Source organism: Bufo bufo, chromosome 5 (assembly GCF_905171765.1).
Source record: "Bufo bufo chromosome 5, aBufBuf1.1, whole genome shotgun sequence".
In the NCBI taxonomy this organism is placed as follows: Eukaryota; Metazoa; Chordata; class Amphibia; order Anura; family Bufonidae; genus Bufo; species Bufo bufo.
The window spans coordinates 493,889,706-493,911,541 of record NC_053393.1 but is presented as its reverse complement, the minus strand read 5'-3'; the positions used below and the strand labels follow the sequence as shown (position 1 = coordinate 493,911,541).

Genomic DNA, 21,836 nt, shown 5'->3' with positions numbered 1-21,836 from the left:
TTCATACAACGCAACAGCACACAGAATATACCGTATAATGTTACAATCACTATAAGAATAAACAAGAGGTTCTTAGCATATTCATAGAGTGAGTACGACCGTATTTCTGTTCTGCATCCGATCCACATTTTTTCCGGAATGGATGCAGAGCCATACATTTCAAAGTGATAGAACATGTCATATTCTTGCCCGTTTTGCGAACAAGAAAATACCGAGTCTCTGAGACTGCTGAAAAAATACTTGGCACCTAAGTGTCAATTAATGTTTACATATGATTTCTGATGGGCCATTATTAAAGTTAGTAGTTATCCGTACTAACTAAGACCCTCATGTTAAAGGGGTTATCCAATACATATAATGTCCCCCAAAATGCCCGGGCACCTCATACAGGTTATACTGCCCTGTTCCCTCCCTCGCGGGTGACAATAGGGAGGCTCGTTCTGGTTGCGGCCTGCTATTGGCACGCCCCCCCCCCCCCCCCCTCCTCCCCCGGATGTTTTTATCTGCGTGACGGGGAGATGCAGCGGCGGCTGTGTGGGCATCAGGAGCAACGTGGGTGCCAGGGAGCGGGGTAAGGGCACTTTCACACTAGCGTTTTTCTTTTCCGGTATTGAGTTCCGTCCTAGGGTGTCAATACCGGAAAAAAATGATCAGTTTTATCCTAATGCAATCTGAATGGAGAACAATCCGTTCAGGGATGCATCAGTTCAGTCACTCTTACGGTATTAGGCCGGAGAAAATATTGCAGCATGCTGCGGTATTTTCTCCGTCCAAAATTCCGGAACACTTAACGGAATGCCGGATCCGGCATTATTTTCCATTGAAATGCATTAATGCTGGATTCGTCACCAAGTGTTCCGGCTAAACGGAACTGGTTTTCCGGTCTGCGCATCCGGTGTTTCATCCGCATCTGGATTCATCTACAAATGCTATCCATTTACACACGGATTTCCGTATCCGGGAGGCAGTTCCGGTGACTGAACTGCTTTCTGGATCTTCACAACGCAAGTGTGAAAGAACCCCTAGGGTCCATTCACACGTCCGTGGTGTATTGCGGATCCCTCCGTGTGCTCTCCGCATCCATTTAACGGGTCCGCACTCGTTCCCGATATTGTGGAACGGATGCGAACCCATTTGCAGACATGTGAATGGACCCTTAGGCCTCCTTTTTTCCGTTTCAGTTCCATTTTTTTGCGTTCCTTATATGGACCATATACGGAACCATTCATTTCAATGGATCCGCCAAAAAAATCGGAAGGTACTCTGTATGCCTTCCGTTTCCGTACCGTTCCAACATAGAACTTGTCATATTATTGTCCGCATTACGGACAAGGATAGTACTGTTCTATTAGGGGCCAGCTGTTCCGTTCCGCAAAATACGGAATGCACACAGATGTCATCCGTATTTTTTGGGGACCGCAAAACCATACGGTCGTGTGCAGGAGGCCCTAGCCAGATTTTCAACTGCAACTTTTTAAAGTTGCAAAAATATTTGCAACCTTACTCCAGTAAAAGGGTGCCTTAGAAAGTGGAACAATAGAAGTGTTAGGCCTCTTTCAGACGGGCATTGCGGGAAAATGTGCGGGTGCAATTTTTCCGCGCGAGTGCAAAACATTGTAATGCGTTGCAAATCGCATCCGCACTTGCTTGCGGATGCTTGCGATTTTCACGCAACCCCATTCACTTCTACGGGGCCTGCGTTGCATGAAAAACGCAGAATATAGAGCATGCTGCGATTTTCACGCAACGCACAAGTGATGCGTGAAAATCACCGCTCATGTGAACAGCCCCATAGAAATGAATGGGTCGGGATTCAGTGCGGGTGCAATGCGTTCAACTCACGCATCGCATCCGCGCGGAATACTCGCCCGTGTGAAAGGGGCCTTAGGGCCAGTTCACACTAAGGCCTAGTTCACACGAACGTATGGCTTTCATAGTTTTTTGCGGTCCATTTTCACGGATCCGTTGTTCCGTTTTTTGTTTCCGTTGTGTTTCCGTTTCTGTTCCATTTTCCGTTCCGGTTTACTATATGGCATATACAGTATACAGTAATTACATAGAAAAAATTGGGCTGGGCATAACATTTTCAATAGATACGGAAGACATACGGATGCATTTCCGTATGTGTTCCGGTTTTTTTGCGGACCCATTGACTTGAATGGAGCCACGGAACGTGATTTGCGGGCAATAATAGGACATGTTCTATCTTTCAACGGAACGGAAAAACGGAAAGCTTACGGAACACATTCAGTTTTTAATACGAAACCATTGAAGTGAATGGTTCCGTATACGGAACACAAAAAAACGGCCCGTACACTCGCAAAAAAAAACGTTCGTGTGAACTAGGTCTAAGTTTGTTGGTGCTGAATTTGAAGTGTTTCTGCCTTTCAATGGGAATTCATTTCATTCAATTCATTTCAATGGGGAGCAGCACTTGTTTGTTTGCTTTTTAAAGAAGCAGCACTTGTCCTATCTTGAGGCAGACTCAGCGCTGAATTCCCCATTGAAATGAATGCGTTTTGGTGCATTTTCCGAGCATTTTCTGGTGCAGAAAACTCAGCTATGTATTGAACCCACTGGTTAAAAAAATGCATCAAAAATCACATGAAAAAATAGGTTTTTTTGTCCTGGAAAAAAGACACGTGGATTCCACGCTGCTTTTTTTTTTTTTTAACCGTGTTTTTCAAAATCTGCTATGTTAACTGGCCCTTAGACTTAAAGAGGCGCCAAATGTTTCAAAAATTGTGTGACATTTGATAAATTTGGTACAAATGACAATGCAGGCTGTGGAAAAAACGGACTTAAAAAATTCCCGATTACAAATCTCTCCCAAAGGCCTCTTGCACACGACCCTATGCATTTTGCGGTCCGCAAAAAATAGGGATGACGTCTGCGTGCACTCCGTATTTTGCGGAACGGAACAGCTGGCCCCTAACAGAACAGTCCTATCCTTGTCAGTAATGCGGACAATAATAGGACATGTTCTATTTCTTTGCGGAACGGAAATGGAATGCACACAGATTACTTTCTGTTTTTGTGGCGGACCCATTGAAATGAATGGTTCCGTATACGTCCGCAAAAAAAACCCGGAATGGAAACGGAATGAAAATACGTTCGTGTGCAAGAGGCCAGTTTGAGGCTTCGGTCTACTTTTTGGTACACATACACCTACACTTGCATATGCTTTGCAATGAAAAAGTACATGCGTTAGAGAGAACCTGTCACCGGGATTTTGTCCATAGAGCTGGGGACATGGGCTGCTAGATGGCCGCTAGCACATCCGCAATACCCAGTCCCCATAGCTCTGTGTGCTTTTATTGTGTAAAAAAACGATTTGATACATATGCAAATTAACCTGAGAGGAGTCCTGTCCCTGACTCCTCTCACGTACAGGACTCATCTCAGGTTAATTTGCAAATGTATCAAATCGTTTTTTTTTACACAATAAAAGCACACAGAGCTATGGGGACTGGGTATTGCGGATGTGCTAGCGGCCATCTAGCAGCCCATGTCCTCAGCTCTATACCCCAAATCCAGGTGACAGGTTCCCTTTAAAACCTCTGATTCTACCAAAAAGTTATTAATAATGTAATGGTGTAATGTATGGGAACATGAGGAATTGCATCTCTATAGTCATCTGTTCACTGTAAGGTATGAGCTGATGTAAGGGACTATGTTTGTTTGGCTCATTAAAGTCATTGGATGCACCGCAGAAAACATTTATATCCTTTTTTTTTTTTCTCTATTCAACAATTTGCACTTGGTGACATCATCACCAGTGATGGCCAGTTCGCATTGTTCGCCGGCAAACACATGCGGGCTGCCATCTTAAATCGCAAGTCCGGCTATGCACAGGTAAGCCCTTACCTGTGCCTGCACCGCGAGCCGGTCTGAAACAAATGCGGTCACCGGGAGCAGGCAGTTCCGAGAACAGTCCGATGAAGGCCCCCGGCGACTGTTCTCGGAACTGCCTGCTCCCGGTGACCGCATTTGTTTCAGACCGGCTCGCGCACAGGTAAGGGCTTACCTGTGCATCGCTGGACTTGTGATTTAAGATGGCAGCTCGCATGTGTTCGCGGGCGAACTGGCCATCACTGATCCTCACACCTGCTGAGCTGATCCACTCTTTGGGGGTCCATTTTAAGGGCGCATCATATTGTGTGAGGGTCACTTAGGGCTCATCCACATTACCGTAACCATTTTGCGATCCGCAAATCGCGGATACGGGCCGAGCACTTGGTGCCATTTCTTGACTCCTGCAGAATTGTCCCACCGTTGTTGTTTTTGCAGGACTGAGGAATGGGCATACGGATGCGCACAGCACGGTGTACCTGTAAAGTATTAGACTAGAAAAATCTCATGTTCGCTTTGCATTTTTTATTCCATGCTAATTTCTTTCTTTCTGCGGATTTCACTCTTTTCAATACAAGGGTGACTCTGCGTAAAAACAGCGTCAAAATGGGGTCCGCAATCCGTTGAATGGGGTCCGCAAACCGTCCGTTCCGCAAAAAGATAGAACAAGTTCTATATTTTTGCAGAATGGAACACCACGGAAGCACTCCGTAGTGCTTCCGTTCAGTGCTTCCGTTCCGCACCACATCTCCGGATTTGAATGGGTTTGCATCCGTGATGCGGAATGCACACGGCTGGTGACTCGTGTATTGCGGAACCGCCGTATGGATTTTCCAAGGAGATTAAAAAAAAAGGGGGGGGGGGGGGCTATAAAATCAAAAAGAAGCATTAATCGCCTAAACCCATCGCCCACCGCTACCATTCTGAAGCTGCTCCCGTTCCCAGTGACCTCCACTTCCCATTTTGACATGCCAGGCCTGCCCAACCAGTCGCTGGACACTGAGGAGATGTCTGAACTGTTGGTTCCCTGCCACAGTCATATGAGGGGAATGATCCCCATCGCTAGGAGTAAAGACCAAGGAACCATCAACAAGGTGGAGAGGTGCAGTGGCGGCCATTTTTTTTTTTTTACACACTTATATAAAGCTTATTATATTTATACTTATTACATTCTATCTAATATCTATAGACTGTATATTATACTTATTCTGCCAAACCTTACAGATATTATCATCATTCACTGTCCCCAGTGGGGCTTACAAGCTAGTTATACTTCAGTTTTAGAATGTCAGGCAACTTTTTAATACCTTTGTGATATTGTGTATGGAGAAGGCAGTGGCCGGGACTCAGGGGTCACCCAAAGAGCAGTCCTCGGCTCTATTCGCTGGCTCCATAGACCAGTACACATGCCCGACTGCCGCTCCATTCAAACTTATCCTGTGAGGAGGAACACGGGGTCTTGGGACCCTGTTCTAGTGACCGGTGGGGCCCCCAGGGACGTTATCACCTATCCTGTGTATAGGCAACAAATATGCCTTTTAATGAAGTCCCATTTGTCAAGATTAATCGCTGCTGAAAAGACGCTGCATATACCGCAATTAGTACCAGCTTATAAGAGAGCTAGGAGAACCCTCCCAAAGTCATAGGAGGTGTATGGACCTATCCTGTACAACTAGGTAAGTTCAGGAGCCTTGGAAAAACTGTGGGACACGTAATGGTGGCCGTATTGGGTTGTACCCAGGTTTACCAGAAGGAATCCTAAGGTTTTATTCACACTGCTTTACTATGGCTGTACTAAAGGGTGTGTGTCACCTCAGACCGGCCCTATAAACCACTGAATAGGCCACAGGTTGGTGAGCTCAGATCACTAATTCTCACCCCTGTTCCTCCAGTGTGCGCCCGATCGGGAGTCCTCTCTAATGCGCGCCCGATCGGGAGTCCTCTCTAATGCGCGCCCGATCGGGAGTCCTCTCTAATGCGCGCCCCGATCGGGAGTTCTCTCTAATGCGCGCCCGATCGGGAGTCCTCTCTAATGCGCGCCCGATCGGGAGTCCTCTCTAATGCGCGCCCGATCGGGAGTCCTCTCTAATGCGCGCCCGATCGGGAGTCCTCTCTAATGCGCGCCCGATCGGGAGTCCTCTCTAATGCGCGCCCGATCGGGAGTCCTCTCTAATGCGCGCCCGATCGGGAGTCCTCTCTAATGCGCGCCCGATCGGGAGTCCTCTCTAATGCGCGCCCGATCGGGAGTCCTCTCTAATGCGCGCCCGATCGGGAGTCCTCTCTAATGCGCGCCCGATCGGGAGTCCTCTCTAATGCGCGCCCGATCGGGAGTCCTCTCTAATGCGCGCCCGATCGGGAGTCCTCTCTAATGCGCGCCCGATCGGGAGTCCTCTCTAATGCGCGCCCGATCGGGAGTCCTCTCTAATGCGCGCCCGATCGGGAGTCCTCTCTAATGCGTGCCCGATCGGGAGTCCTCTCTAATGCGCGCCCGATCGGGAGTCCTCTCTAATGCGCGCCCGATCGGGAGTCCTCTCTAATGCGCGCCCGATCGGGAGTCCTCTCTAATGCGCGCCCGATCGGGAGTCCTCTCTAATGCGCGCCCGATCGGGAGTCCTCTCTAATGCGCGCCCGATCGGGAGTCCTCTCTAATGCGCGCCCGATCGGGAGTCCTCTCTAATGCGCGCCCGATCGGGAGTCCTCTCTGTAGCAGGGCTGGTGTGCGAGTGCACTATGGGGGCGGTAGGGTTTAAAGAACCCAGACAACCCCTTTAAAAAGTTATTCTCACCTGTGACCTGTATCCCAGCCATGTGCTCCCTGCACTTTCCTGTTCTGCACATCCCGCCCTGTGTTAAAATGCCTAGGAATTATTTTTTTCTGGGATGTAGAAACGGAAATACATATGGTTTTTGTGGCCCCCACTGAAATGAATTAATCCTCATCCGATCTGCAAAAAATGCAGATGAAAAATACAGTGACGTGTACGGAGCCTGATCCACACATGTCTGAGAACATGGGTCCCCCAACACTGTCCAGGAGGACGCCGCATCCAGACCACAGCGCTCAATGAATCCGATCCAGGAACTGCACTGTGTTTTATTTGCTGTATGCTGAAAAGTTCTTCGGTTTTCTAATTCCTTGCTGTTTTCAAGATCTTTGCTAGTTGTAAGTGAATATGCCCTAAAGAAGTTCTCCAGGATTTTCATATTGCTGGACTAGGCAGGCATGCTGAACTTGCGGCCCTCCAGCTGTTGCAAAACTACAACTCCCAGCATGCTCGAACAGCCTACAGCAGGGCATTGTGGGAGTTGTAGTTTTACAACAGCTGGAGGGCCGCAGGTTGAGCATGCCTGGACTAGGCCATGTGACGTCACTGACCCAGGAAGAGGCCTTTTCATACAGCTAATTGTGGGGGTGGCAGGAGTCAGACCCCCGCCAATCTGATATTAATGACCCATACTGGGGATAGGTAATCAATATCAACATTCCAGAGAACCCCTTAGGCCCCTTTCACACGGGCGAGTATTCCGCGCGGGTGCAATGCGTGAGGTGAACGCATTGCACCCGCACTGAATCCGGACCCATTCATTTCTATGGGGCTGTTCACATGAGCGGTGATTTTCACGCATCACTTGAGCGTTGCGTGAAAATCGCAGCATGCTCTATATTCTGCGTTTTTCACGCAACGCAGGCCCCATATAAGTGAATGGGGTTGCGTGAAAATCGCAAGCAAGTGCGGATGCGGTGCGATTTTCATGCACGGTTGCTAGGAGACCATCGGGATGGGGACCCGATCATTATTATTTCCCCTTATAACATGGTTATAAGGGAAAATAATAGCATTCTGAATACAGAATGCATAGTAAAACATCGCTGGAGGGGTTAAAAAAAAAATTAGTCCACTTGATCGCGCAGCCGGCATCTCGTTCTTTGCTGATTGTAGGAACAGGACCTGTAGTGACATCACTCCGGTCGTCACATGGTCCGTCACCATGGTAAAAGATCATGTGATGACCGGAGTGACGTCACCACAGGTCCTGTTCCTACAATCAGCAAAGAAGGAGACAGAAGGAGATGCCGGCTGCGCGATCAAGTGGACTAATTTTTTTTTTAACCCCTCCAGCGATGTTTTACTGTGCATTCTGTATTCCGAATCCTATTATTTTCCCTTATAACCATGTTATAAGGGAAAATAATACATTCTACAGAACACCGATCCTAAACCCGAACTTCAGTGAAGAAGTTCGGGTACCAAACATGGGCGATTTTTCTCACGCGGGTGCAAAACGCATTACAATGTTTTGCACTCGCGCAGAAAAATTGTGCGTGTTCCTGCAACGCTCCCGCACATTTTCCCGCAACGCCCGTGTGAAAGAGGCCTAAGGGTTCACCTGCAATAAAGAAGTGGCAAGTACTTACTTGACAGATGCCACTCAGTTTGCCCAGCCGCAGTGCTAACATCATGTCGGTGACTGCTGCAGCCAATCGCTGGCTTCAACAGTGCAGCTGATGAAGCCAGTGATTGGCTGCAGCGGTCATGTGTTGTTGATGTGACGTCACTGGTGCAGCTGGGTAAATAGCTTGGCTGGGAGAACCAAAGTGGGATCTGTCAGGTAAGTACTTAAAGGGGTTGTCTCTCTTCAGCAAATTGCCTTTATCACATAGAAAAAGTTACTACCAGGCACTTAACTAATGTATTGTGATTCTCCATATTGCCTCCTTTGGTGGCTGGATTCATTTTTCTATCACAATATACACTGCTCGTTTCCATGGTTACGACCACCATGCAATCCATCAGTGATGGTCGTGCTTGCACACTATAGGAGAAATCACTGGCTGATGTGCACTCCCGGCCACTAGAGAGGCCGGTGCTTTTTCCTATAGTGTGCAAGCACGACCATCACTGCTGGATTGCAGAGTGGTCGTAACCATGGAAATGAGTAGTGTTTAAAATGTGATAGAAAAATAAATCCAGCCACCAAAGGAGGCAACATGGACAATCACAATACATTAGTAAGAGCCTTGTAGTAACTTTCTCTACATTATCAATGTCATTTGCTAAAGTGAGACGACCCCTTTAACACGTATTTATTGCAGGCAGGGTTGTCTGTATTCCTCCTGAAACTGGACAACCCCTTTAAATGGCTTGTTTGACACCTACACAATGTAAGGGGTAACCAGGCATGGGTTAAAAAAAAACACACACCTGGTTCTAGCTCCGCACCGTGATGTGCTGTCGCCATGCCCGTCACTGCTGCTGGCCAATCACAAATCACTGCTGAGGCCATTTATTGGGCGGCAGAGGGGAAGCGCATGTAGATGGCATGCCCCACTTCTCGCTGGCAAGGTGAGTGTTTCTTTTTTTTTTAAGTGCATCCCCAACCCCCTAACCTTTTTATGTCTCTGACAACCCCTTTAAATAGTGCTGGACTAGCTGGATGTAATCAAGACCAATCTACAACCTCTGGCTGTAAACCAATCTATGCTTCCATTCACTGACAGCAAGCAGAAACGTTGAGAATGTAAGATACGGTGTAGAGGATCCCTGGACAGGGGCTCTGAGAGGAGAAGGATGACACGTAACCCCCCGGTATCTCCGTCCATCACCTCCCAGTAGTCCGGGCTCTAGTATGAGGCGCGCCCCCGCCTGTCCGCTGCGCGCTCCCGGCCTCTGCGGCTGGCCCGGGCCCGGCGGACGCGCAGGCGCGCTATGCACTCTGGGAATGGCTGCGCAGCTCGGGTTGGCTGGGGGAGCAGACAGCGGAGTTTTAATGTCCGCCATGTTGGCCATGGCGTATTGAAGAGGGAGGGCGAAAGAGAGACACCGGAGCGCATAGAACCCCACAAAATAACACCCCGAACCGAGCTACGGATAACCCGGAGCACCGGGAAAGGCGCCATTTTGATCACGGCGGCTGGTGGGAAAGCGGCGGCAGAGCACGGAGACCCCCCATGAGAGCATCGCGGCACGGGAGGATTTCCCCGCTCGTCGGTCGCATGGCTTTGTTGTGGTAGACAGAAAATGAGCAAATTATCGTTCCGGGCTCGGGCGCTGGATGCGTCCAAACCGTTACCCGTCTTCCGCTGTGAGGATCTCCCGGACCTGCACGAATATGCCTCCATCAACCGGGCCGTGCCCCAAATGCCCACGGGCATGGAGAAGGAAGAGGAGTCGGTAATAATTCTCATTTTCTTTACTGCCGTAGCCCGGTATCGGCTCTGCGCAAGCTTGCACAAAATGGCCGCCATTTTCTCCTCACGGCCGCCTGAGGAGGAGGGGGGAGGCGAGGGTGGCGCAGCTGCCGCTCTCCTTGTGTCTGCCGGCCCGCCAGCACCGGCCTCCGTTAGCCTGACTCCTCTATAACGTACACGTGCCTTCCGTTGTGGTGACCGACCGCATTATTGGGGTGAATTCCGAGCCGAAAGGCACAAAGGGGGTCACGTGACGGGGCCGCGGTCCGCCATTTTGTTGTGTGGGTTCCTGTCTTTGGGCTGGGCCTGTTTCTCGCTGTTTTGTTGAGGGGCGCGCAGTAGCGGCTAGAGGCCGCCGGGGGGAGCCCGAGAACGCGCTGTGCTCCTCACCTTGTGGGATTGTTTGTGTACATCCAGGCTTGACAGCTGAGGCCTGGCCGCCGCCTCCTGGATGATGGGGGTTTGTGAAGAGATTCAATGGAGGCATCATTTATGGGGACGATGCGACTGAATGAAAAGTGATCGGGCTAAACGATTGCCTCATGTTATTAGTGGAATTAAACTGGCATAATGTAAAGTCAGCGTTACTGCAGGGGCCTCCTATAGGAGTTGTAGCTGATCACAGCCTCCTATGTAATACATGCTGTCCTGTGGTGTGCTGCTGCCGATTTCTATGTAAACTGCCCTAATGGTATGTGAAATAAAATTGCATTAGAATATATTATGTCTTTTTTGAGTTATCTGCTTGTATCTATGTGGGGCAATGCGCAAGATGCAAGGCCTTTCCTAGGTAGCACATCTGTAACCACCTCTGTCTTATGATACTGTTACAGCGTGTAACTCGTTACAACGTGTCGGCGACGTTTCCTACCATTGATGGAATATGCCCTAAATGTATGAGTTGGGATCTGACATCTGAGGTCTCTCCCGCTCAGCCCGCACCTCCGGCGTATATGTATCGGCCGCACTTGACGTTTCCAAAAAGGCGTCGGATGGACCGGTTAAGCCTCATTCACACGTCTGTGTTCAAATCTGTGCGCAGATGGTCAGTGATGCATCCGTGTGGGGCGAGGGTCTGTTTTTTGCTGTCCGTGTTTCACTGACCCCGCACAGCTGAAAAATAGAGCATGCGTCCGTGCCGTAAACACGGATAGCGGTAAAACACTGATGTGTAAATACATTAAAATGAATGGGGACGTGTGCTGTCCGTGGAACACTGACATGTGAATGAGGCTTTCCAGTCAGTGGACCAACCTGGTGTATTTGATCCAATGTCAAGCACAGCTGGGAGGTCCGTCCCAGGACCCCCCCCCCCCCCCACTGATCATATATTTTTAGGTTATCCCATCCATATGCCAGAGAAGTTTGTGATGGGAAAACTGTTGCTCAGATTGCATCTTCCGATTAAAGGGGTTATGCCAGTGAGGGAGATTTATCAAAGCTGGTGTAAAGTAGAACTGGTTGCCCATAACAACCAGTTAGTTGCCCATAACAACCAATCAGATTCCAGCTTTCATTTTTCAGGGCTCCTTTGGAAAATGAAAGGTGGAATCTGATTGGTCAGTTTTCCTTTACACCAGTTTTGATAAATGCTGCTCCATTCAGTGTCTAGGTGATGACCGGAGCAGTACTCCGCTATCTTTCTTAGGGCTCATTCACGCGACTGTATGAACGAGTCCGCAATTTTGCAGAATGGGTGCGGACCCATTCATTTCAATGGGGCCACAAAAGATGCTGAGAGCAGACTGTGTGCTGTCCACATCCGTAGTTCTGTTCTGCGGCCCCACAAAAAATATAGAGCACGTGCTATTCTTCACAACTGCGGACAAGAATAGGCATTTTCTATGATAGCGGCGGCCATATGCGGTGCGCAGATTGCAGAGTGCACATCGGTCCGTATCCGTGTTTTGCGGATCCGCTAAACACTACGGTTGTGTGAGTGTAGCCTTCGTCCTAGTGACAGGACACAAGCCTTACTCCATTTAAAGGGCTTCTGTCACCCCACAAGTCTTTTTTTTTTTTTTTTGGATAGTTATATTCCTTATAGCGCGATATAGGAGAATATAATAGTCTTACTTACTTTCATGCGGCCGTTTCTTTAGAAAACAAAGTTTTATAATATGTAAATCCGGTCTCTACCAGCAAGTAGGGCGTCTACTTGCTGGTAGCCGCAGCAGAAAACCGCCCCCTCGCCGTGTTGATTGACAGGGCCAGCCGTGATCTCCTCCTCCGGCCGGCCCTGTCAGTATTTCAAAAATCGCGCGCCTCTGTTCATTCGGCGCAGGCGCTCTGAGATGAGGAGGCTCGTCTCCTCAGCACTCCCTCAGTGCGCCTGCGCCGATGACATCACCGAAAGAGAAGACGTCATCGGCGCAGGCGCACTGAGGGAGTGCTGAGGAGACGAGCCTCCTCATCTCAGAGCGCCTGCGCCGAATGAACAGAGGCGCGCGATTTTTGAAATACTGACTGGGCCGGCCGGAGGAGGAGATCACGGCTGGCCCTGTCAATCAACACGGCGAGGGGGCGGTTTTCTGCTGCGGCTACCAGCAAGTAGACGCCCTACTTGCTGGTAGAGACCGGATTTACATATTATAAAACTTCGTTTTCTAAAGAAACGGCCGCATGAAAGTAAGTGATAAGATTATATTCTCCTATATCGCGCTATAAGGAATGTAACTATCCAAAAAAAAAAAAAAGACTTTTGTGGGGTGACAGAAGCCCTTTAAAGTTCTCCTCGCTGTGGTTGTGGGGCCGCCGTCCATCAGACATTTATTATCTAATGGTCATTGTGGGACCACCCCTTTAAGAAAGGCCTGTAAGAACGAGCGTGAGCTGACTGGCTGCTGGGGGCATCAACGCCACGTTGTCCAGTTTTGTCCCTGTAATGTGTGGTTTTCATCCATTGTATAGTTCTCAGCCAGGCCTGGTCCCTTTACTGGTACCGAATGTGGGATTGACCAGCAGCCGTCTCCTCCGTAATGGCTCTTCAGATCTGTCCAATGATCGTGGTATTTCTATCATGTAAGCACAATAAATGGCTGTCAGTCGTATCTAAGGCATCTGTTTATTGGGGAAGGGGGTGACTATAGGATCTGATGGGGAAAGCTGGAAATTTTCACCGCCTTTCCCCAATGTTAAAATTGCTGGTAAAATAGAATCCAATTACAATGGTAACTGTCAGCCTTTAGCCCCCGAATTGTACTGCCAGAGTCCAGCTCAGCCAGTGGGAAAAGTAGTGAGCGGGGGGGGGCTGCTTTAGATGCTGCTATCTCCTGAAAGGTAGCAGCTAGAAACATGCAACTGGTCTTGTTTGAAAGTTGGCATTCCAGGCTCCTACACAATGACAGCTAAAGTCCAAGCAACAGAGGAGAAATCACTGTTAGGCTACTTTCACACTAGCGGCAGGGGAGTCCGGCGGCTGAACAGCCTGTCGGATCTGTCCTGCCACTAGTTCACGTGTGCCCTCGCACTGCCGCTCCATCCCTATTGACTATAATGGGGGGCGGGGGCGCTGTTCAGGCGGCAGCGCACGCCGAGAGGCAGCTGGACAAAAAGTACCTCATGCAGTACTTTTAGTCCGGCCGCCTCTCGGCGTGCGCTGCCGTGCTACCGCCAGAACTCCGTCCCCACCTCCATTGTAGTCAATGGGGACAGAGCGGCAGTCTGGGGGCACACGTGAACTAGCGGCAGAACAGATCAACAGGTTGTTCACCCGCCTGCTGGACTCCACTGCCGCTAATTTTAAACTAGCCTAAGAAATCGAGTCACTAATAATCGCGGGTAAAACCTGCTTTTACTTTCACTTTCAGCTTCATTCACTGCATCCAGATTTCTATCAGTGATATCTTCCCCTGTACTGAAGATCATTCCGTCATTCTGGCCAGCTTTCAAACAAGACCAGTTGCATGTTTCTAGCTGCTACCATTCACAAGATATAACCATCTAAAGCAGCCCCCCCCCAGTTAGCTACTTTCCCACTGCTGGAGCCGGACTCCGACAATACAGTTGGAGGTTTGGTCACTACAGGTCCTGTATACACAGCGATTAATGGCAGGAGGAAATGGATTTAGATCAGCAGAAGAACATTTTGCAAGCAGAGCTGTGTTCACACTGGTGTCATGGCTTCTCACAGGATCTCAAACAGATATTATAGATTTGTAATGATCTCTTCTCCCTATTCAGTTTTATAATGGGCTGGGCTCACACATGCACTTTGAACTCTGGCGGAGTACCATACTGCCGGCATAGCCGGACACCACCATGCACCACGAGATCCCCACTCACTGTAATGGGATCCGTCCCCAAATGATGCTGTGTATTTATTTATTTTGGTCCGGCTGAAAGATGGCATGTATGAGTGAACGCCGGCAGAATGTTCCTCCACCGGAGTTCAAAGCACATGTGTGAACCCAGCCTAACATACTAGTCCAGTGATGTGAAACTACTACTACCAGCATGCTCCATTCATTTTTATGGCGTTCTGAGAACAGCCAAGCAAGTGTACATGTTGGGAGTTGTAGTTTTACCACAGCTGGAGTGGCGGAGGTTAGCCATCACAGTACTAGTCCATTGTCATCAGTAAGCAACAACTGTGATCCTGTCGTTCATGCAAGAGCCTAAATTATCTGGGCAGCAGGTAGTGGTGTGTAAACGGCGATCTGCTGAACGAGGACGAGCGATCACAATAGCCATCGTTCGTTATCATACTGTGGAGGTGATCGGTGCAGGTAAATACAGGCTTCACCCCCTCTGAATGGGTAGCCGACTGTCGGGAAGGAATGCTTTCTTCCCCCCAATAAGCTGCTCCTTGGCACGTTTAAATCCACCTTAACACAAAAGGTCTTAAGGGTGTATTCGGGTGCCTTCACATGTGTCAGAAAATTCTGCAACTGAAAATCAGTTCCATTCCCCTTAATGGAGCTTGCAGAAATCTAGGGGTGAAGACACCCCTAGACTGGCAGATAATCTGCCAGATCATCGCTAACGAAAGTTCGTAGTAAAGCTCGTTAGCAGTGTAATAATACTGCCATCCATGAACAAGCAAATGCTCAGTTATTCCTACCAGAAGTTGTAACTGGGTCCCAGTAGTTGGGGGCTTTCGTGCCGATTCTGAAACTGTCCCATCCGTGCCATCCTCTTTATATACAGACATCATTGTTGCTGTGGATGAATGGTTGTTTCTATCTTTACTTTTGAAATGTGCTGCTGACTAATGAGTATTTTTAGTACCACATGAAAGATGCGATAATCTGAAGAATAAGGTTACTTTCACACTGGCGTTTTGGCTTTCCGTTTGTGAAATCAGTTCAGGGCTCGCACAAGCGGTCCAAAACGGATCAGTTTGCAATCTAATGCATTCTGAATGGAAAAGGATCCGATCAGAATGCATCAGTTTACCTCCGTTCCGTCTCCATTCCGCTTTGGAGACTGACACCAAAACGCTGACACAATGTAAGTCAATGGGGACGGATCCGTTTTCTCTGGCACAATAGAAAACGGATCCATCCCCATTGACTTTTAATGGAGTTCATGACGGATCCGTCTTGGCTATGTTAAAGATAATACAAACGGATCCGTTCATGACGGATGCATGCAGTTGTATTATTGTAACGGATCCGTTTTTGCAGATCCATGACAGATCCGCCCAAAACGCGAGTGTGAAAGTAGCTTCAGTGGTTGGGTGATCAGGGGCACATTTACATGGGACAGTTCTTGAAAATTAGTGTTTATAGGGAGGTTTTTCCTCTTCAGTTGGCCCCACATATAAGCCATAGCAGCTTACAGGGGTTGTGCAGCCAGTACATATTGATGACCTATCCTCAGGGTAGGTCATCAATATCTGATCGGTGGAGGTCCGACTCCCAGGACCCCCGCTGATCAGCTGTTTGAAGAGGAATATGGTGCTGGCGCAAGCCTCGGCGTCGCAGTGTGATTACAAGTGCTTGTTCCAGTCAGTAGAATGGGATGAGCACTTGTAATTACACTGCGCCACCGCTGCAAGGGAGACAATGTGCAAGCACTGCTTTCCTCTTCAGTGTCAGACCCCCACCAATCAGATATTGATCACCTATCCTGAGGATAGGTTATCAATACGTACTGGCTGCACAGACCCTTTCAGGCCTTATTCACTTGTCAGTGTTGGGCCTCATGCACACGGCCGATGTTTTGGTCCACATCCGGTCGCAGTTTTGGCGGCTCAGATGCGGACCCATTCACTTCAATGGGGCCGCAAAAGATGCAGACAGCTCTCCGTGTGCTGTCCGCATCCATTGTTCCGTAGCCCCGCAAAGAAAATATAACCTGTCCTATTCCCATCTGCGCTTTGCGGACAAGAATAGGCAGTTATATTAAAGGCTGTCCGTGCCGTTCTGCAAATTGTGGAACGCACACGGACGCCATCCGTGTTTTGCGGATCTGCGATTTGCAGACTGCAAAACACACAACGGTCGTTGTTGGGACAAAACCAGATGAAGGTATAAAACACAGAGCAGGCGCAAATATTTCATTATACCTCGTCTCTGTGTAGCCTTCACTCATGTGTGAATAAGGTCTCGTTCACATTTCTGTTTTCCACTGCCGTGTGCTGTCCGTGTTTTCCACGGACAGCACACGTACCCATTTATTTTAATGTCTGTGCACAGATCAGTATTTTTCTTTGCTGACCACGGTCAGTGCACCATTTTGGTCCGTGATGCAAACCAAACACTCCCATTGAGACAGACACAGAAATGTAAACGAGGCCTAAAGCCTTAAAGGGGGTTTCCGAGTTTTTAATACTGATGACCTATCCTCTGGATAGTTAATCAGTATTTGATTGGTGGGGGTCCGACATTCTTGTGACCACTGCGGCCTTATCACAGCTTCCTCTAGGCAAGTGACGTCACGTTCATTGATCCCTGTGGTCTAGGAGGAGCTGAACTCCGATACCATGTACAGCGCTGGGCTCGGATTGTTGAGAGCAGGCCGTGGCACTCCGACGTCATCCGTATAAAAATCCTGAAACCCTTTTAATAGGGCTCATTCAGATGAGCGTATGTGTTTTGTGGTCTGCAAATTGCAGATCCGCAAAAAAAAAAAAAAGATACCAGCCGGAACGCACACAGCCAGCCCTATGATAGAAATGCCTATTCTTGTCCACAATTATGTACAAGAATAAGACCTGCTCTATCCTTTTTGCTGAACGGAAGTACAATTGTGAACGGCACCCTGTGTGCTGTCCAGATCTTTTGCGGCCCCATTGGAATGAATGTGTCCGCATCAAACCCACAAAACTGCGGAACAGATGCGGACACAAATACGGTCGTGTGAATGAGCCCTTTAATAAGACTGAGATGTGCTATCAGTGTAGTTTATCATTACAGACCAACATCATCCTGTCGACCATTGACCTCTATGATACAAAACCAGATCTTAAACCTACTTGTGACAGAACTGATGTAAAGCATTTTGGCATCAGTTTGAGTGAAATAGAAATGACCAGTCTCCATCTGCTGAAAGTGCAGATTAGGGCTGCAGTAAACTAATATTTTAGTAATAGAGTATTCTATCGGTTATTTCTTACAATTAATCGAGTAAATTAATAAGAAAAACCTTCTTAAAATAACGTATTTCTTTATAAAAACAATATTTTTATTTATTACATCTGATTTTCATCAGAACAGATATCAGATCAAACTACACCCCCCCCAAATCAGACTATCACAGATCTCAGCCACAGATAAGCCCCCCCTTCACCCAAAGTCAGTCAGCCTTGCCCTCAAATCAGTCCCCCCATGCCACCATGATCAGACCGCCTGCCACCATGATCACACCCTCCCTTGCTGCAGTGCAATCAGAGCCAGACCCCCATGCCATCCATTGCCATGTCCCCCACTCCCCCAGTGCTATCAGATCAGCAGCCGCTCCATGCCATGGCCCCCATGATGGCACTGCCATCAGCCCCTCCATGCCATCCACCATGTCCCCCACTCCCCCAGATCAGCCCCTCCATGCCAAATCACAGGTGCCCCCATTAACCCCTCTCCAAACCAATAATGTTATACATGCCAAGGCCCTGCGGTGCCGAGTCGGGAGGCCATGGAGCGGTGAGTGAGAAGCTTTATTTCAATCCTGCTCCGTGGTCATGTGATTCAAATGATTCCTCCATGCAGGGAAACTGCATTGAGGATTTTTTTTGCCTTAATTTAATTGATTGATGAATCGTTTCTGCCCTAGTGCAGATTGATATATAGATTTGTGGTAAAGGATTCCGTAAAACCTGTAATTTGTACATTTAAATGTCTGTTCTTTGCGTTTACTTGTAATGACTGGCATTCTTTGTGGAAGTGCCAGTCACTGATAAGACACCCCCTGTACAACTGAATTCAGAGCAGAGATTTAAAGGGGGTTCTCTGGTAATAATGCCATTTTACCAAGTGCCAACAGCCTGCCCCTCTGAGCTAAGGATTCATAACTGCCTGCTACTCCAGCTCTCCTCGCTGTCTCAGTCTTCCGGTTCCCGCACTATTTTCTTCCAGTGCTACGTGGTCACATGCTCCACTGCAGCCAATGACTGGCTTCATCGGTGCCTTGACCACAAGTAGCACATCACCGCTAAAGCTAGTCATTGGCTGCAGTGGAGCATGTGACCATGCCCATGCAGCGCTGGAAGAATACCGTGCAGGGATCTGGAGAACCCCTTTTAGGCTGCATTCACACGTCTGTGCTGTGTTGCGGACCCGCAAATTGCATATCCGCAACACACCCGCCCGGCACCCCTATAGAAATGCCTATTCTTGTCCGCAGCTGCGGACAAGAATAGGACATGCTCTATCTTTTTGCGGAGCTGCGGACCCAAAGATCGGGGCCGCGCTCCGCAAATGCGTGCTGTCCGCATCCATTCCGTGCTGTCCGCATCCATTCCGTCCCCATAGAGAATGAATGGGTCCGCACCCGTTCCGCAAAATTGCGGAACTGATGCGGACCCATTTTGCGGACGTGTGAATGGAGCCTTAGGGTACTTTCACACTTGCATTGTTTGATTCCGGCAGGCAGTTCCGTTGCCTGATCAGGCAAACTGTATGCAAACACATGTAATTTTTCAGCCTTGTGGTGCTTTCACACCAGGGCTGTGGAGTCGGTAGATAAATGTTCCGACTCCGACTCCTCAGTTTTATGTACTTCCGATTCCGACTCCTCTGTATTAATATGCGAATGTATTTTATACATTCCTTGAGGGAAAGAAACGCAACCTACCACAGGACTACTGGCTGGGAAGCCAACAGTCTACTGTATTGCACAGTTTAAGCAAAAGACAAACACAATGAAAACAAAGGAGGATCCAGGAAGGGGCATTTATTCTAAAACATGATTTTCCTAGGAGAATCCCATAGTCATGTTTAAAGTTTAAGCTAACAATCTGAGTTTACAAGTTTTTATAGCCTTAGCTAAATGACAGCAGTTTTTCCAATGGTTTACAGCTTCAGTCTTGAGCTATTGGCCCTCCATTCCCTTCACTTATACAAGTGTCTCACTCTCTAGTCCTGCAAAAAACATATTTATTTAATCCCTTATCAGTGAGAGGCTAGGTTACACATGGACGCGCTGCGTTCCCTGTAAAAGCAGAACACAACACTATGGAAAGTATAAGTATTGCAGCTCCTAATTGTGCGTTGCGTGCCATATAGTGAAGCACATGAAAAGAATGCTTCTTCACGGTCACTTAACGTGTTCGTTTTGCGGTTACGTGAGGCACTGCATGCATTGGTCTTTATTCTTACAGTAGAGAAGTCATTAATTATAACTTTTTGTGAATTGGGACATTTAAACTTGCTTTTTTTAATTTTTTTTATTCCAATCTAAATTTAGTAGGAGTCGGAGTCTGAGTCGGTGCATTGTTTGCCGACTCCGACTCCAGGTACCCAAAATTTACTCCGACTCCTCGACTCCGACTCAGACTCCACAGCCCTGTTTCACACTTGTGTTTTTCTTTTCCGGCATAGAGTTCCGTCCTTGGGGCTCTATACCGGAAAAGAACTGATCAGTTTTATCCCCATGGATTCTGAATGGAGAGCAATCCGTTCAGGATGTCTTCAGTTCAGTCTTTTTGACTGTTCAGGACGGAGATGCTACGGTTTTATCTCCGGCCCAAAAAACTGAACACTTGCCTGAATGCTCGATCCGGCATTTTTTTTCCATAGAAATGTATTAGTGCCGGATCCGTCCTTCCGGTCTGCGCATGCAAAAATGTGAAAAAATAAAAACTGATTTGTTTGTCCGTATGACAAACGGATAGACTGATCGGTTCTTGCAATGCATTTTTAAGACGGATCAGGATCCTGATCAGTCTTAAAATGCAATCAGTTGCTATACGTATTGCCGGATCCGGCAGGCAGTTTTGGTGACTGAACTGCCTGCCGGATTCCTCTGCCGCAAGTGTGACAGTAGCCTTATCAGGATCCTGATTAGTCTGCAAAATGCCTGATGAGTTAGAAAAATACATTGCAATACCGGATCAGTTTTTCTGGTGTCAGGCAAAACGGATCCGGTATTTATTTTTTTCACATTCTTAAAGGTCTGCGCATGCGCAAACCGGAATACCGGATCCGTCAATGTGGCACTAATACATTCCTATGGAGAAAAAATGCCGGATCCGTTATTCTGGCAAGTGTTTTGGATTTTTGGCCGGAGATAAAACCGCCATGCTGCGGTATTATCTTCGTCCTGAACAGTCAAAAAGACAACTGAAGACATCCTGATGCATCCTGAACGGATTGCTCTCCATTCAGAATGCATGGGGATAAAACTGATGTGTTCTTTTCCGGTATTGAGCCCCTATGACAGAACTCTATGCCGGAAAAGAAAAAAGTGTGAAAGTACCCTTAAATGTACAAATTACAAGTTTTATTGAATCTTCCTATAAAACTATGCATCAGTCTGCTCCGCTCCTTCCGCTCTATAATGTGCTGCCTGCAGATTGCATTACATTTCATGGTATCAGTTTTTTTAAGTTTTCATATTGTATAAAAAAATAAAATAAAATGTGTCTTTAGCTGTTATAATAGTGCGCAGCTCTTTGATGTGTCTTAGGTTTCGTCCACATGTATTTTAGGGTATTGCAGAACTCTGTTCCGGCAGAGGTTCAGATTGCCAGAATCACCAGAAACTTAATAGATGCCATTATAGTGAGTGCATTCTACTTTCACTTTGTGCCAGTCATCTAATAACCCTTATCGCACATGAAAAGAATGCTTCTTCACGGTCACTTAACGTGTTCGTTTTGCGGTTACGTGAGGCACTGCATGCATTGGTCTTTATTCTTACAGTAGAGAAGTCATTAATTATAACTTTTTGTGAATTGGGACATTTAAACTTGCTTTTTTTTATTTTTTTTATTCCAATCTATTTTTTGGGGAGGGCTTTGAGGGGAGGGAGTGTCACGGCTGTGTCATGGTCTGGTGTAGTGGGCCATGACACTTTTGCCGTGAATGCTTGTTGCTGGTGGCAACATGTTGTTTAGGTACTGAAGTCCTAAACACTTACTTAATCCACATTTCTATCAGTAAGATAAGAATTGAGCTTTGAGTGTTTATAATGTCTGAGAATTCAGATCCTGCTAGTAGAGCATCTCAGCCCTGTACAGAGAATAGGACTCCATAATTTTTAATAAACACTACGGATGAGCGAATCGACTTTGGATGAAACATCCGATGTCGATTCGCATAATACTTTGAATACTAATAGTATTAGAATGTATTGGCTCCTATGAGCTGAAGTTATTACTTCGCAAAGTCTCGCGAGACTTTGCATAATAACT

At 47.7% G+C, this 21,836-nt stretch overlaps 1 protein-coding gene across 5 annotated transcripts in view; it reads left to right on the top strand.

Moving 5' to 3' along the window:
* The window catches only part of EPC1 (enhancer of polycomb homolog 1), a 101,961-nt gene that overhangs the window by 27,241 nt on the left and 52,884 nt on the right, over window positions 1-21,836 (top strand). Inside the window, exon 1 of one of the 5 annotated variants that reach the window (XM_040434265.1) lies at window positions 9,523-10,025. The exons of 3 other annotated variants lie outside the window; for them this stretch is intronic. In XM_040434265.1, coding sequence (XP_040290199.1) covers window positions 9,873-10,025 — 153 coding nt within the window. In that variant the 5' untranslated portion in view covers window positions 9,523-9,872. Of the gene's footprint in view, window positions 1-9,522; window positions 10,026-21,836 lie in introns of those variants that run through there. One more of the 5 variants, XR_005779320.1, reaches the window with a different exon arrangement.